General features: G+C 42.6%; 1 protein-coding gene across 1 annotated transcript in view; it reads right to left on the reverse strand.

Moving 5' to 3' along the window:
• Nucleotides 1-10,213: 10,213 nt before the first annotated feature.
• si:dkeyp-9d4.3 (caskin-1) overlaps nt 10,214-17,341 on the reverse strand; it is a 74,533-nt gene continuing 67,405 nt past the window's right edge. Inside the window, exons 17-22 of the mRNA XM_056258738.1 lie at nt 17,199-17,300; nt 16,692-16,830; nt 12,604-13,547; nt 11,761-12,394; nt 10,657-11,479; nt 10,214-10,510 (exon numbers count right to left, since the gene is read on the reverse strand). Coding sequence (XP_056114713.1) covers nt 10,414-10,510; nt 10,657-11,479; nt 11,761-12,394; nt 12,604-13,547; nt 16,692-16,830; nt 17,199-17,300 — 2,739 coding nt within the window. The 3' untranslated portion in view covers nt 10,214-10,413. The remainder of the gene's footprint in view (nt 10,511-10,656; nt 11,480-11,760; nt 12,395-12,603; nt 13,548-16,691; nt 16,831-17,198; nt 17,301-17,341) is intronic.

A 17,341-nucleotide genomic window follows, 5' to 3' on the forward strand; every position in this document is an offset into this window, starting at 1 on the left:
CCAGGGACAACGTTCCCCCAGGGGAATGGTCCCTGCACCCCCAAACAGTCCAGAAACTGTGGCGCCTATTCGGCAGAGCGGAAGTCGACCTATTTGCGTCAAAAGACAACGCTCATTGCCCGATGTTCTTTTCGAAGAACGAGGACACGCTGGCCCAGGTCTGGCCCAGCCTCCCACTGTATGCTTTCCCTCCGGTCTCCCTGTTACCACAGGTGATCAAGAGAATCAGGAAACGCACCCCTCGGTGCTCCTCATAGCTCCGCACTGGGAAAATCAGAATTGGTTCCCGGAACTAGCACGGCTGTCACATGCAGCTCCGTGGCCTATTCCGGTGAGGGCAGATCTCCTCTCTCAGGCTTGCGGCTCGATCTGGCATCCCCATCCAGAGCGCTGGTCTCTGCACGCATGGTTGATCAACGGGTACTCGTTGCCCTGCCAGAAAGAGTGATGAACACGATCACGCAGTCTAGAGCTCCTTCCACGAGAAGGCTCTACACGTCTAAATGGTCGGTGTTCTCCAAGTGGTGCACCGACAGAGATCTGGACCCGCGGACGTGCGAGGTTGCGCATCTGCTCACTTTCCTACAAGAGCTGATGGATAAAGGGAGGTCCCCATCCACGCTCAAGCGTCAGACAGTGAGACAGACGTGAATCTCCTTTGCCCGGTCAGGGCGCTGAGGTTTTACACTACGCGCTCCGCCTCTTTCAGGCGCACGGAGCAGCTGTTTGTTTCGTTTGGTGGGCGCACCAAAGGTCTCGCTGCCTCGAAACAGACTCTGTCCAGATGGATAGTGGACGCTATAGCGGCCGCTTACGCGTCAAAAGGTCTGTAATGCCCTCTGGGCATCAGGGCTCATTCCACTAGAGGCATGGCCTCATCGTGGGCGTGGTCCAGCGGGATTTCTATCCACGACATATGTGTAGTGGCGGGCTGGAGCTCCCCGTCTACCTTTGTCAGGTTCTATAACCTAGAAGTTCCCGCCCTGCAGGCTAAACTTCTGTCAGTCTAAGCGAGTTGTGCGTTCTGCCCAGATATATCATGCTCAGACCACTCTCACGTGACTCAGCTCTCCTGGTTGAGCTGCACTAGTAGGGATGTGCTATATGCTTATACAGACCAGTGCTCTGCTCTGTATTCCCTATGTGTGCTTATGTACGAGTGATGGCCCGCGTGGCTGGCCACCTTATTTTTCCACTTATTGGGTTCCCCGAGAAACCTCGGCGACTCTTGGGTGGTTGCTTGGCGCGCACGGTGTTGACAAAAAGTTCCCGTAGCGTAAGCTAAACTTACGCAATACAAGATAACCTCTCGTAAGAGAACGTATTCGGTTACTGACGTAACCTCGGTTCTCTCTAGAGAGGGAACGAGTATTGCGTAACCGGCCGTGCTCGCGCCACGAGCGACTTCTGCTGTGAAGTCATATCAACAGATGCATAATAAATGAGCTAGAAAGGGAGGAACACAAAACACAAAAACTGTCAAAAATCAATGGTTTCTGAAACTTGCCAAAGGCAGACTGCCAGACAACTAGCCAGCCACTTGACCTGCCAGGTCACGTGACCTGCCAGTGGCGGCTCCTGCCAGCCAGCTGAAGATTGAACCCCCACTCCAATATAGGCATGTCTGTCATCAGAATGATATGAAAGCTGCTTATCAAATGGTCTGTAATACTTCAAGTCCTGAACATGTCAGTGAATGTAAGTCCTGTGTCAGTGAAGTTGATTCAGTACCTTTGACTTTGCAACAGTACAGCAGTGCTTGAGTCAAAAACATTCAGCAGATGAAAAACAGTTGCAGGATATGAGTGGATCAGTTGTGTCCAGTTGCTAACAGTAAAGTTCAGTGCATAGTTGTTGTTTCACAGAGCAGGAAAGGCTGTGCAGATCCAACTTTCTCGAAAAATCCTGTAGTACTGGTTCTCTAGACAACACAAAACCAGACCAATTACTATTAATACCATTTCTGTTTTATAAATACAGCAAGTCAATGGTGAAAAAAGTTCAGTCATCAACTCAAACAAGAAACTATTTTGGTTAGGGATGCACCGAAATGAACATTCTTGGCGGAAGCCGAATAATAATGAAACGCTTGGCCGAAGGCCGAATACCGAACGCGGTGTTTCACATTTTTTCCATTTATTTTGCCAATTTTTTCACGATTGCATTTAAATGCTTTTTTACTATTTTGTCTTGCTTTTCAGAGAAAAAAAATCAAATTGCAAAAATACAATTTATTTAAAACTGATTTTTTTTTTTGATTCCAGCAGATATTATTTAAACAAAGCACAATATAAATTAAAATAAATAAATTAGTAAAATAAAAAATATATCTATGAAACACAAAACTATAGACATCATCCCGACCTAATGTATGCATCATATTGAATACTCATTTGCTATAGCACACTTTATCTGTCATTTTGTATTGTATTACATTTTGTATTAACTGCAGGTCACAGGAATATGTAAAGTCATCTTCTAATGGTTAACTTCCAAACCACTTTCAGTTTCTATTTACAGTAAATCCTGCCTGATCTTGTAAACTTGTTATGAATTTCGTTTATTTTTTTTATTTTATTTTTTGTGGATAATGCTGCCCTGATCTTATCTACAAGCCCTTTCCTTAAAAGTTGGGACATTTTAATTAACTGACAAAAATACAAAGAAAATATTTTCATTGATTTCACTGACAGCAAGTTCATCAGTGTGTGTGTGTTCGGTCTTGCTCTGCCATTCAGCTCAGTGGTATCATCATTTTCCTGTTAGACATCAAACATAGAAGATATAATATAGTTATATAGTATTGTATAGTTATACGGTAGTCATTGCTTTTCTTTAGGCCTTACTTAAAACGGTCAAAGGGGCCTCCAACCAAATTTTGCTTAGGGCCCCCAAAGGTCTAGGGCCGGCTCTGACCACGCTGCATCGAGATTGTCGCTCTGGGATTGTCGCTATCCGCTCAGGCGGATGACGTCATGGCAGGCAGCTATAAAGCGCACCCAGACCAAATATTGTCAGCTTTTGTGCTTTTAGCAAGCGCACTTTGTGAAACTGTCTCTGTCTATTTATTGTAGTTTGTCCACAAGTATATTATATAGGCCATCTTGAGAGGAATATAATTGCGAGCAAACAGCATTTTTGATCATGTGTCCCTGCGCTCGCTACATTAAGAGTGATGATACACATGAATTATCTGTTGTTTGTTTGGGAGTGGAGCAGCTCTAGTAAAAGCCCAGTTCGGATGTTCCCTGCCGGTTCTCCACTTCAGGGCACCAAATTGGTTGCTTGAGTCTCAAGAGACTGGTTCCCTTTTTTTTTTTTTTTGCAGTGTTTAATCCTCTGGAGTCTAAGGTGTTTTTTCTGGGCCCTGGAGGTGTTTTGACATGCCCTGACATTTCTGCTTATTTCTGTTACGTAACACTTTCATGGCTAAAGTCTGATTACACTGTATTCAGCACAAACTCTGCAATAGTATGTGAGCAGCATGTACAGGTCCTTCTCAAAAAATTAGCATATTGTGATAAAGTTCATTATTTTCCATAATGTAATGATACCAGAGATGCTCACAAGTCTCTGAGCTAGAGTCCAAGTCAAGTCTCAAGTCTCTGAGCTAGAGTCCAAGTCAAGTCTCAAGTCTTTGAGCTAGAGTCCAAGTCAAGTCTCAAGTCTCTGAGCTAGAGTCCAAGTCAAGTCTCTTGTGGTTATAAGTGTTGCATCACGTACAGCGACCCATCCAGGTTGCTTAGAACACTGCATAACTTTATATAAGGAATTCAAAGCATGTAATATGTTAGGTTACACTTTATTTCGATTGTCCACTTTAGACATTCAACTAACCATGTACATTTTCAACTACATGTCAACTAACTGACTCTCATTAGAGTATTAGTAGACTGTGGTAGACTGTCAGGTTATGATGTGGGTTCGGGTTTGGAGAACAAGTTGACTTGTAGTTGCCAAGTTACTTATAGTCAGTAGAATATCTGTTGGGGAACCAACAAAATTAGAAATTATAATATATAATTAGCAGATATTAAGCCTACTTATACTCTAATGAGATTTAGTTGACATGCAGCTGCAAAGTTACTTATAGTTAGTAGAATGTATAAAGTGGACTATCAAAATAAAGTGGTACGGTATGTTATTATGACTCCTTTATCTATTAGCATACAGTATCAGCTTTGATTTTGGTATATAATCAGTATAAACAGGCTATTGCAACATGACAAAAACACCAAGAATGCTTTACCTTTAGTTAATTTCTTTATTTTGCCTTGTAGCTGGAACATACCAAGACATAAGACCAAATATAGAAAATGATATAACTCACTAAAATTGACACACTCCTATTTAGTGCAAAACATCAGTGTAGCTAAATGCAAATAAACTAACTTCCAAACTTCCAAAACATTAAAATGCTCAAAATCTTTAGTGTAAATGTGAAGCAACTGACCAACTTATGGCATGTAACTTGTTAAGAACAAAATGTTTAGAAATAAAAAAAATCCAAAGGGTGAGATCAGACTGGTTAACCTTCTCTTCTCTTAACACACTATGGGCCACAAAACATTTCTGGCTTCTTCTGGCTGCACTGCCTATGCAACTAATCATAGCTTATATACTGTAAGTCAACACATCCCAGACTCTCAAACCAGTGTAACGTTATAACTAAATGAAACTGTAACGTTACATGATCAACAATAATCCTGTAACCTGTTTGTAGACAACGGGCAGCCAGCGGCACGTAAATGATTAACGTTACGTTAATCGACCACCACAAGTTTGGCAATTAAACAAACGCTCATTCATATTTCATAAGGAAGACAATCGGAGTTAACCTCCCGTAACGTTAGGTAGCTAAAGCAATAAGCAAGCTAACGGTAGATGGTCAATGCTGAGCTAAACATGTTTACTCACCTATCAGGGTGCGTTTTCAGATGCCTGATAAAATTAGATGTAGTTGAGCCAGAATCTTTTATCGTGATACTGCATATTTTGCATTGAGCGCTTCTTGTTTGAAGTTTTTGAACCCAAAGCTAACGATGAATGGCACAGCAGCGGCCGGTGCAGTCGAACTTTTTGTTTGTTTTCCTCTCATGTGTGGTCGCGCGCGCGCTGCCAGCAATAGGCCACGTAGTACGTGGTTACGTAGGCAGGCTGTAACGGAGGGAGGGGGATAACAGCGAGCTCATCAGACATTTCCTAAAAATAAACATTGTTCACGAGTCCCGCAGCTCGAGTCCGAGTCGAGTCTGAAGTATTTCGAGGACGAGTCTCAAGTCGAGTCTGAAGTCACTGTGTGTGGGACTTAAGTCGCACTCGAGTCCGAGTCTCAAACTCGAGTCCCCATCTCTGAATGATACAAATTAAACTTTCATATATTTTAGATTCATTGCACACCAACTGAAATATTTCAGGTCTTTTATTGTTTTAATACTGATGATTTTGGCATACAGCTCATGAAAACCCCAAATTCCTGTCTCAAAAAATTTGCATATTTCATCCGACCAATAAAAGAAGTGTTTTAATACAAAAAAAAAAGTCAACCTTCAAATAATTATGTTCAGTTATGCACTCAATAGTTAATACTTGGTCTGGAATCCTTTTGCAGAAATGTCTGCTTCAATGCGGCGTGGCATGGAGGCAATCAGCCTGTGGCACTGCTGAGGTGTTATGGAGGCCCAGGATGCTTCGATCGCGGCCTTAAGCTCATCCAGAGTGTTGGGTCTTGCGTCTCTCAACTTTCTCTTCACAATATCCCACAGATTCTCTATGGGGTTCAGGTCAGGAGAGCTGGCAGGCCAATTGAGCACAGTAATACCATGGTCAGTAAACCATTTACCAGTGGTTTTGGCACTGTGAGCAGGTGCCAGGTCGTGCTGAAAAATGAAATCTTCATCTCCATAAAGCTTTTCAGCAGATGGAAGCATGAAGTGCTCCAAAATCTCCTGATAGCTATCTGCATTGACCCTGCCCTTGATAAAACACAGTGCACCAACACCAGCAGCTGACATGGCACCCCAGACCATCACTGACTGTGGGTACTTGACACTGGACTTCAGGCATTTTGGCATTTCCTTCTCCCCAGTCTTCCTCCAGACTCTGGCACCTTGATTTCCGAATGACATGCAAAACTGAGCAACAGTCGAGTGCTGCTTCTCTGTAGCCCAGGTCAGGCGTTTCTGCCGCTGTTTCTGGTTCAAAAGTGGCTTGACCTGGGGAATACGGCACCTGTAGCCCATTTCCTGCACACGCCTGTGCACGGTGGCTCTGGATGTTTCTACTCCAGACTCAGTCCACTGCTTCCGCAGCTCCCCCAAGCTCTGGAATCGGTCCTTCTCCACAATCTTCCTCAGGTTCCGGTCACCTCTTCTCGTTGTGCAGCGTTTTTTGCCACACTTTTTCCTTCCCACAGACTTCCCACTGAGGTGCCTTGATACAGCACTCTGGGAACAGCCTATTTGTTCAGAAATTTCTTTCTGTCTTACCCTCTTGCTTGAGGGTGTCAATGATGGCCTTCTGGACAGCAGTCAGGTCGGCAGTCTTACCCATGATTGCGGTTTTGAGTAAGGAAACAGGCTGGGAGTTTTTAAAAGCCTCAGGAATCTTTTGCAGGTGTTTAGAGTTAATTAGTTGATTCAGATGATTAGGTTAATAGCTCGTTTAGAGACCCTTTTTATGATATGCTAATTTTTTGAGACAGGAATTTGGGGTTTTCATGAGCTGTATGCCAAAATCATCAGTATTAAAACAATAAAAGACCTGAAATATTTCAGTTGGTGTGCAATGAATCTAAAATATATGAAAGTTTAATTTTTATCATTACATTATGGAAAATAATGAACTTTATCACAATATGCTATTTTTTGAGAAGGACCTGTATAAAGAGGCAAGAACAACGCCTCGTCCACATCACTGGTAATATCTTCCCTTGCCAGACATCGAGGGAAGAAGCGCCTTGAGTGCCTTATCAATCCCTGAATCACACCCACATCAATTTCATCACATGCCTCTTCCATAGCCTGCACAAGAGGCATGTGCACAAAGGGCTGCTGGTCGTATACCTTCCACCGCCATGCCGAAAATAACTCTTCTATAGGGGTTCAGTAATAGTGAGTATGGTGGGAGGTATTGCACGATAAAAGCTCACGTTGTCCCATACTACAACATATCGGTTTCTTTGATGGTCTCCATCATTCATACGCTCTGGTGGTATGAAAATGTTGTGGAGTCTGTCCAGAAATGTGAGAATATGGGCTGTGTTGTATGGTCCAAGGTTGGCATGACGGTGGAGGACACCATGCATATTGGAGATGGCAGCGCACATTGTGATGTTCCCACCACGTTGGCCAGGAACATGTATAATGGCTCTGTGGCCAATGACGTTTCTCCCCTTTCTTCTGGTCTTTGCTAGGTTGAACCCAGTCTCATCTATAAAGATGAACTCATGTGGGATTGCATGAGCATCCATTTCCAGTACTCCCTGAAAACAAAGAACAAAAATCTGTCAATATGGTGTTATCCAGTACACTGGGAAACAATGTTGAGTGTAGTTTACTGCGGTCAATTTTGTACTTACATCCACATATTCTCTCAAACGGCACCTTATAAAGTTGTTTCATTCTGATTTGTTTTCGATTGAGAATGCGAGCCAATGTGGACAGACTGACTCGTTGAATGTTGTTGAATATGGTGTTGTCTTGGATGATGTGGCTTTGAATTTCTCATAAACAGATTTCATTATTTTCTAAAACCAAGTTTACAATGCCAGCTTCCTGCACCCCAGTGAAGATTTGGCCCCTTCCTCCACCATGGTTGCGTCTCTCAGTCCTTTAGAATAAAATAAATATAGGGCTTGGACAATGCAGCCTAAAGATATTTTCCCCCACAGTAGAGTACATTGTACAGGAAACTTGTACAGTTAGGGTATGATATCATCAGCCATTCATGAAGTAAACAGGTGTCACCCAACTGATACACATGGGGTTTACTACATGAAATTTTGGTTACATACCTGTACAAATGCATATAATCTTAGCAATCTGTTAGGCTGTAATGTAGTATAGTAATAAGTGTGTAGAATAGTATGCACGCAAAGTAAGTAAGTAATAAGTAGACGCAGTGCAACAGTAACGTGTCATTCATTCTTCATGCATTCATCTTCTCATATCATATCAAATCAAATCACGTACACATGACAAAACACCAACTTTTGTATATTAAAACTGGCGACATTCTGGCAAGATCCTTGATTAGTTTACTGGGTTTCGTTGCTAGAGAACGACGTTCTTGCCCGCCAGCCAGTACTTGTGACGTCACGTGCAAAGTATGAATAGCACACTGCATGCAGCAACCTTTTGTGGTATATGGATCCACAGAGTCTAAAGTTTTAAGCAAGAGTAAAACTTCAGTAAAAGTTCAACTGATTTCGGTATTTTTATAAGATAATTCTGAATATTATTTTTGGAAGACAATTTCATTTTATTATGCATATTTTAAGCTACCTCAAATAAAACCATAAAAAGTTTAATAACATTCCTTAATATGATTCAAACCAAAATATAATGTGATATAATATATGGCCAATTATAAAATGCTTTACAAAACTCTCAGATGTCACTATGGTTATATTCATAACAATTTATTTATATTAATTCCACATATTCTCAATGCTTTTTACATGGAAGAGGTCTTTGATGATTTTTTTCACCAGGGTCAGACAAACACATTAGCCATCTGAAGGTTTACACAAAATAACAACTGATTATTACACAGTTTTACACTGTAAAAGTTTTTATACTCCAACATCTATTCCATTGACTTTGCAGGGTCATAATCAAGGACAAAATTGTCATGATTGTCGGAAAATACTCAGTTATGTTGTATCCCAGATGGCTGGTTTTAAAGTATTACTTATAAAGCTAAATTAATAACATGGTGCATGGATCAAAAATATTGCTCTGTAGTCTTATACATCTTGCAATAACAGTATTAAATTATCTAATTTTAGCCACTTGTATGGAATATGTAACTTCTTCTGTCAGCAAGTCTTTTTTGTTTGCATGACAAAACAGGAATAATTGCACTGTCCAAGAGATCAACACTCTCAGCCCTTACAAAAAGTACTGGGGTGGTATCAGATGGTAATACAACAGTACTTGGTACTGTACCATGGTACTGTATGATCACCATATTCATGTACTGTAGAATATACAATACATGGTCATCCAAGATACTTCAAAAATACCATGGTACCATGTCCAAAAACATGGTACATTTTTGTAAGAGATGACAAACATACAAACATCTCTTTCCTAGAACTATAAACACACACTTCCTTATTCTCTCACTCTCAAACAGACCTCCCCTCCAAACACACAAACAAACACACACATAAACACTTATTATAGCACATTAGGAATGAGCAGGTGTCTGTATCATTCCGTATTGATGCATTCCATACTCTAGACTATCAATGATAACTATAACCTATATGTCATATATACACTACTCTTTTCCAGCGTCTTATTCTGAATTCTGTCTATATCTATGTATTACACCTTGGGCAGAGTGGGATTTGTCAATGCAAAAACTACACTACACAGTCAAACATTCACACACACTGACAACATCAACAACAACAACAACAGCAACAACAATAATAACATACGTAAAGATTACAATATACCTCTTTAAGTCCAAAGCTTTTCTTCATTATACTTCAAGGGATCAAAGAAATAGTCCAAAAAAGTCATAATATTTTCAGGATCATAAATGGGACTGTGCTCTTCAAATTTTTTGTCCAAACCAAGTGTTTTTCAGTAATTTGTCCAGCTGAAGACCACAAGGTGAAATTCAAAGCTCCCCATTACTTGTGGACAAGCTCTCAGCAGAGATTTGAAAAAGAGCAATACAGCTTCCTAACATCATCAAAGAGAATATGATGTACATTTACTGCTCTTAGCACTGCCTTTAAAAGAAATATTCATCGAACTCTCACCCCACATATTGTACACACATATACACACACACTCACACATATTAGCATTTCTCTGCTTGATATTTAGAAAGCTTGTCACATAACCTCTCTTAAAATTGTGCTTATCTCTGGAAGCAGCAAGACAGCAGGCCGTATTTGCAGGTCAGGATATGTACTTGCAGTACCTATTCTGACCACTAGAGTAAGACAAAAAGCTGGTGGAGAATGATGTTAGTCAAAATTTAGATCTTAGGCTTTTCTCAGAGATGCTCAATTGTTGACTTAGACACACGTTAGAATGGAAGAGCTTAATTTGCCCTATCGAGATTCCAATACTGCTGAGGCATCAAAGTTGGTTTCGGTTGTCCACACTGAAAAAAAATGAAGCTTGAGTGTTTCACACTTCCTAAGGAATCTAATATATTTTTTCATTTTTAATCTAACATGGCATCCAACTGGTCCGCAAGGTCATCAAACATGCTGCCAATGTCATCGAGAATGTTAACTGTGCTCTTATTGTCCACAATGGAGCTGAAAAGGAAAATAAACAGAAAGTAGAAGAAAAAGAATGGTGAGTTTCAACAAGTAACATCATCATCATGCAATGAAGAGACTGCTAAGTGCCAAGGAGCAAGAACACAATTTGTTTTAGTGTCTAGAAACATCTACTTTTATACCTGTCATCCTTCTTAATCTTCTCCTCCACTACCTCCAGAGCAGCAGCCAGGGACGCACTGGTCTCCTCCAGTTTGAGTTGCACCATGTTCCCTGAACCAGCTATCAATAACCCTTGGCTTTCCACCTCTGTTTTTCCAACTCCATCTTGTGGTTCACCCTCTACTTGTGTCTGTCTGGCTACGCCTACCTTCCTTCTTCTCATTACCACCGGTTCTGCTCCCTCCCCTGTCTCTTTGAAATGACTCCCTGCTGAGGAACCTGAAATCAGGCCTTGTTCACCTTGAAAGGTTGGATCAACCTGGATCAGACCTGTCCTTTCCATTCTAGCAATTCCGACTTCCTCTACTCGTTCTTGCTTCCTCACTTCATCTTCCTCTCTCCGTTTTTCTACTTCTCTAAGCCTCTTTTGCATGTCCACTCCAGGGATCTCCACTTCCAGAGGGCTTGGGATGTCCACTGAGAGACCAGCCATGGAGGACCTCGGGGGCTTTACTGGAGCTGAACCTGGTGTAGAGGGTGTTTGTGGGGTTTGGGGTGTCTGGGGTGTCTGTGGGCTCTGAGCTGGAGAAGTTGCTGGACGTGGAGACAACATGCTTGAGACCTCCATTGGTTTTGGGGTGACCGGACTCAAAGTCTGTGGTAGATGTTCCAGTTGTTCAATTGAAGCAGGGCTGAAGGAGGCACTGGATGGGCTGAGAACATCAGCCTGAGGAGAGCTGGGAGTTCCAGTGGTATGGATTGGCTTGATTTTTACAGGTTTGGGCAATGTAGGAGGTGGACTTGGCTTGGGAGATACTGGAGGGGGGATTTTCTTAATCTCCACTATAAAGAGACAAAGAAACCATGTAATGTACAACTTACTTAAATCCATTCAGAAAATATATTTTACTACATCAACTAGATATCAGGAAGGTCTCTGTTGATATCAAGCTAAGCAGAGGACCTGGTTTCCTTGAACTGCTGTCTAAAAATACCCATGAATTTCATGCATGCATGAATTTCTATGTTGGCTTGCTAGGCTGATTTATGCTTGTTAGCCAGTTTGCAGGACAAATGGTGAGATAATATGAGGAACACAATGACCTCATAGATAACATTCTTACCTGGGCTATGTTGACCTTCTGGTCCAGGTAATGGAACCCTCCTCGAAGGAGTTGGGGGATCGAATTTGCGAAGTGCCATTGCTGGTTTAGGTGAAACTGGGGGTTTCAGTATTTGTCTGGGAAGAGAGCCAAAGCTGGCGTGTTGCAGTTCTTCCTCCCTACCGCCATCTCCAATGCAAGCTTCTGATACAGGTCTTCTCCGAAAGTTCTCTAGCCCATCTCCATCAGTGCCGTTACTCTGTGGTGGAGCCAATGCTTTGGGCCTTCGCTTTATCGTACTCGTTTCTGTCAGGTTAAAATGTTCACTATCTGAATAATGTGGTGGTCGTGGTCTTCTCAAAGTTGCAGTGGCATCCATCCGTGACCACTCCTCTTTTGGCAGAGAAGAAACAACTCCTTCCAGATGAGTGATCATGGAACGTGGACGTGGCTCAGGAGCCTGTTTAATTGGATGGGATTCACAAGGTGCTGGTCCATGATGTGCGAGGTCCTGCATGGCTCGTCTCATCTCAGCCTCTTGTACATCATTGTCAGGCTGCTTTTGAGAGTCGTAAAATTCACTGATTGTGCGGCGGCGACTATCTGCATCGGAATTCAGAACTTCTCGGTTCTGCCGAAGGAGGTTTTGGCTTGCCTGAAGAACAGGTAAAACATCAAAACTCAGTTAGGCATCAATACGTACCTAAGCATGTGTAAAACATTGCTATTTAACTAGTAAAAATGAGTCCAGGAACTTTTTAAGAAAGTAAATAGGGACAATTCTGATGTCAGCAATAATTGCTCTGAATCTTTAAAGTTGACCACAGAATGATTGTTTTATTTTGAGAGTAACTGTTTAATTACCTGCAAATAACCACTTCCTTTACCACTGCTTCCAAGATTGGACATTTCAAGCATGGCAGCAATGTCTCTAACGCTGCCCCCAGATGAAGATTTTTCAGAGGCAATTCCACAATCGCTACGTCTGCGCTCCCTGTATGTCACATTGAGTAGCAAATTGTTAGCCCTTTTTTCGCCAGACATTACATCATCAGCCACAGCCTCATCATCAGCCAGGTTACCAGTGGAAATGGAAGAGCACGAGCGTTTCGGTGGAGTTGGAGGACGAGTCCGTCTGCGAGGCCGAGCTGTAGCGAATGACTGACTGCGATTGACACTGTTGATGTCCAGAGTTTCACCAGAGGCTTTCGCTGAACTGCAAGGAGTGACCCTATGTCCACCTAGTGTTGCGTATTTCACAGAGGAGTCTGGCAAAGGTAAGTCGTGCTCAGCATCAGTAACATACTGTCCACTTCTTGGCTGGGATGGGGTTTGACCATTGCCCTCTTCGGTTTCTCCTTCAGGTGGTAGGCAAAGTAATGGAACGTTACGAGCGTGAGCATGCGAACGGGGAGAGTCACAAGACCCTCTGGCCCTACTCTGTGTTTTTAATGGGGAGGAAGGGATATGTGAAGGAGAATTTGAAGCAGAAGGTGAGGTTCTGCCTTTAGTAGGGGTGTGTGGAGGTGTTGGGGTGGGACTCTCAATTGAGCTAGGTTTTCTCAGAGGAGGAGGGGCATTAGCTCTTTGTATGCCTCGCCCATGGGTGCTGTGCCGGGGAGAGCCACGGCCTTCTGTTCTTTTGCGTATTCGAACAGAGGGGACGGAGTTTACATCTGGTTCTGTGCTGGTTTCTAATGATTGTTTTGAGTCTGTGCTTTCTTCTATCTGGCTCTCCTTGGTGGGAATGTCTGCTTCTGGAGATTCACTCAGTCGTTTGACAGCTAACATCAACTTCTTCTGGTGTCCTTAGTGGGAAAGAAAAAAAGAGGTGGACAGTAACTATTTTTGTTTGTGAGGTTAAACTTGTAATCTTTTCCCTGATGAAAAGACCAACATGAATATTAATTGTGGGTCAGTCTAGTCATATTGTTTATTTTGACAAAAAAATAAATATTTTCATTACATCACACTATTTTCCTTTGTTTTTTTACCAGCATTGGCATTGGGCACAAATGCATCATAAACATTAAAACAGATATACTGTATGTAAAATTAGACAAAAACAACATGCATAAAAGAAGACTCAAAGAAACCATATCCCCTATTAACAATCAGCAGACGCTATTATCATCCTTCTCACAAGTGAGAAACATTAACAGTTTTTCATACAAGATCCAAAAGTACTCACAAAACCACAATGCTGCATTTTAAAAATTAGTAAAAAATCTAAAGCAGAAGTAAAATTACATAAAGTAAGAGAAAAACATTTAGTTTAGTAAGTGCTTTGATTGTGGTTTAAGTAAAGTGCTGAGGGAAGAGTTGTGTCAGCTTCTTCTTGAAAATACACATGCCACCACAGAGGAACAAAGAAAGTTTTTTTTACCTTATGGCTGAAACCTGCATAGGATATACATCTAATATCCAACTTGTTCCATTTCTGTGCTCCTGAGTGTTTAAATGTCCTCTTATTCCTCATGCTGTTCAATATGGTCATGCTTGACCATATCAGCACATGCATCCCCCACTAGAAAACATCATCCAAAACACAATATACTAGTGACCAACTATGCCAGTCTTTTGAGCAAGGATATTGTCACACACCTCAATGGCACTACACTTCCCAGCATCCCTCATGTTTCCCGCCAGCGCACTATCAGCCATCACCTGATCACCTATCACCTGCACGTCATCAATCACCATGGACACTCATGATCATCACAGCTGTCTGTCATTGTCTCGTTATCATCTGTGTATTAAGTTCCTGCTTGTCTTCAGTTCAGTGTCTAGGGCTGCGTTCCAGTCCACTTTTAGACACGCACTTGCGAACTTCCCTAAGCACTTCCCCTCGGGGGAATCCCTGCCGCCATTTTGAAGTGCGTTCCACTTCGTGAAGTGGATAAGGGAAGTTTATATGGACAGACACTTGTTCCCTCGATTTTGTCCGAGGGAGCGAGTCTACTTCATATGTACACTTCAGGCAGCTCCATATACCACAATGCAACACGATTGTGACGTCACCGCAGATCTCGTCTAATCACCACCACCACAAACAACTCTGATATATTAATTAAATATATATATATTTAATTTAAAACAACCCAAACACACCTATATACATTTGGATGCTGCATTAAACAAATTCTTAAAGGAAAAAAAAATGTAAATAATAAATCAACTCCATGGCTGATTCCAAGTGATCAAGGGCTTAGGACGTTCCAATTCAGCCAATTGCAGTTTCCGCCAGTAGTGGGCACTCGTGCAACGTAAGCGATGACGTACATCCGAGTGAACAAGACGGAGGTAAGTTAGCAAGTGAAGGGCATGACAATTTTGGACTGGAACGCAGCCTAGGTCTACGATATGAGTTTAGTTGGTATTAAAATTGTATTAATAATGATGTGAATGATAATATATTAATAATTTTATTAGATATTTGTTTATTTAATTAGTAGCGAGTAAAGTAGGCTATTTTGATCCACACTCCATTTCAGAAGGTGGCGGTAATTCACATTAAAAAGTTGTTTGCCAACCGCCATGAAGAAGAAGAAGTTCAGTGTCTGGTATTGTTTGTGCATTGCATGCCGTCTCGCCTGTTGGTTGTGTTCTCAGTTAATCATTAAACAAACTTGTTACTTTTCAATGATCTCCGTCTTCCTTGGAGCTTATCGTGACAGAATACCGGACCTAAAACGTAATATGGGTGTTCTCCTCACCTCTTCAGATCCCGTCACTCGACTGGTGACCTGCTTCCAGGAGGGCCTCCAGATCGAGGAATATGTTGCGAGTTCCTGGGGCTTTCTCATGGGGTAAGCCGGGCAGATGACGTCTTCTGGCACGGACTGGACGATCAGCTGCACCAGCAAGCTCCAGCATCAGTGATCCTGGGTACGTTAGCACTATACCTGGATCATGTGCTGTGGTTGAGCGGTTCAGCCTTCACAGTGTGTGAGGCTGATTCTAACATCACTGCTCAACCACCATCACCAGCCTTCATCACCACACCTCCTGTCTTCGTCCAGAGCCCACAGACAAACCCAGTCTGTGCCCAGAGTCTCGTCCCGCAGAGACCGCTCGTCCCGCAGAGACCGCCCGTCCCGCCGAGACCGAGCCTGTTCTCATCATGTCCGCCGAGACCTACCCTCACCTCTGGACTGCACTCCTCTGGATACACCTCGTCCCTTCGTCCCCCCGGCTCTGTTGGACTCCTCACTCCCTTCTGTTCCTCCTTGGTCCTCACTCCCTTTGTCTCCACCGTGCCCTTCTGTGTTCCCGCCTGCACCTTAGTCGCCAGAGCCAGTGGCGTCGCCATGTGACGCCCGACCCTCCGCGTCGCCTGGGCTCGTCGGCTCTCCGGCTCCACCCTGGTCTCCTCTTCCACCTGCTCCGCCCCCGTCAGTCGGCCCCCTGGAATGGTCAACCCTGCCTCCACCATGGCTCCTCCCTCCGTCGTCTCCGCCCTGGCCGCCTCCACAGCCTGCTTTCCCCTGGCCGCCTACACCGTCTGCTCCGTCCTGGTCCCTCCTGCCTTCTGTCTGCCCTTCACCTGCTCTTCATCCTCCGCCTGCCCGGCCGGCCGCCGGTCTGTCTACGGCGTGAGGTTGCGGAGGGAGGGGAGGTACTGTCACACACCTCAATGGCACTACGCTTCCCAGCATCCCTCCTGTTTCCCTCCATCACCTGATCACCTATCACCTGCACGTCATCAATCACCATGGACACTAATGATCATCACAGCTGTCTGTCATTGTCTCGTTATCATCTGTGTATTTAGTTTCTGCTTGTCTTGTGCATTGCATGCTGTCTCGCCTGTTGGTTGTGTTCTGAGTTACTCATTAAACAAACTTGTTACTTTTCAATGATCTCCATCTTCCTTGGATCTTATCGTGACAGATATCAAGAATTTTTTTTTTTATTATAAATATAAACATAATGATGTGTAGTATACATGCCTAGTTTAGTGATGCCAATCTCCTTTAGGTCCTCCAGAGTAATATCACTAATGAAGTCCATATTGTCGTAGCCGTTCTGAACCAGAGTCTGGTAGTATTGATTCAGACCAATTGCAGACAGCCACTCAGCCAGACTGGCCTACAAAGTTAAACAGATATTTAGTAACAGAGTTGAACAGCAAGTTTGTACATGTGTATATACATACAGTGGGGTCAAAGTCTAAAAACTAATGAAATAATAATTTTGACTTTTCAAATTTTATGTTGTTATTATTAGTATTATTATTATAAAAAATAATATTATCAGCAAAACACTTTAACTCATATTTGGTTTATCATTCTTTTGCTTCAATGACTTCACAAAACCTGAAAATCATGTTCTACAATAAACGTCACAAATGTGCTTATTTGATGTGAAATAGTATACAGATACATATTTTGTATTCATTTTTTTTTTTTTTTAGAAAGCCTTCTTTTTTTTCTGGAACCCGACTTTATTTCTCTTACTGGTTTCTCTTGAGGTATCCAGTCTGGGATGTTCATTTTGCTGATCTCTGAAAGCATTTTCTTCCTGTGCCCTGGTTTTGTCACCCCAATAGCAGTGAGGTCCTGTGGGGTACACACACACACACACACACACACACACACAC

Source organism: Rhinichthys klamathensis, unplaced genomic scaffold (genome assembly GCF_029890125.1).
Source record: "Rhinichthys klamathensis goyatoka isolate OS25496 unplaced genomic scaffold, OSU_Roscu_1.1 h1tg000157l_1, whole genome shotgun sequence".
Taxonomy (NCBI): domain Eukaryota; kingdom Metazoa; phylum Chordata; class Actinopteri; order Cypriniformes; family Leuciscidae; genus Rhinichthys; species Rhinichthys klamathensis.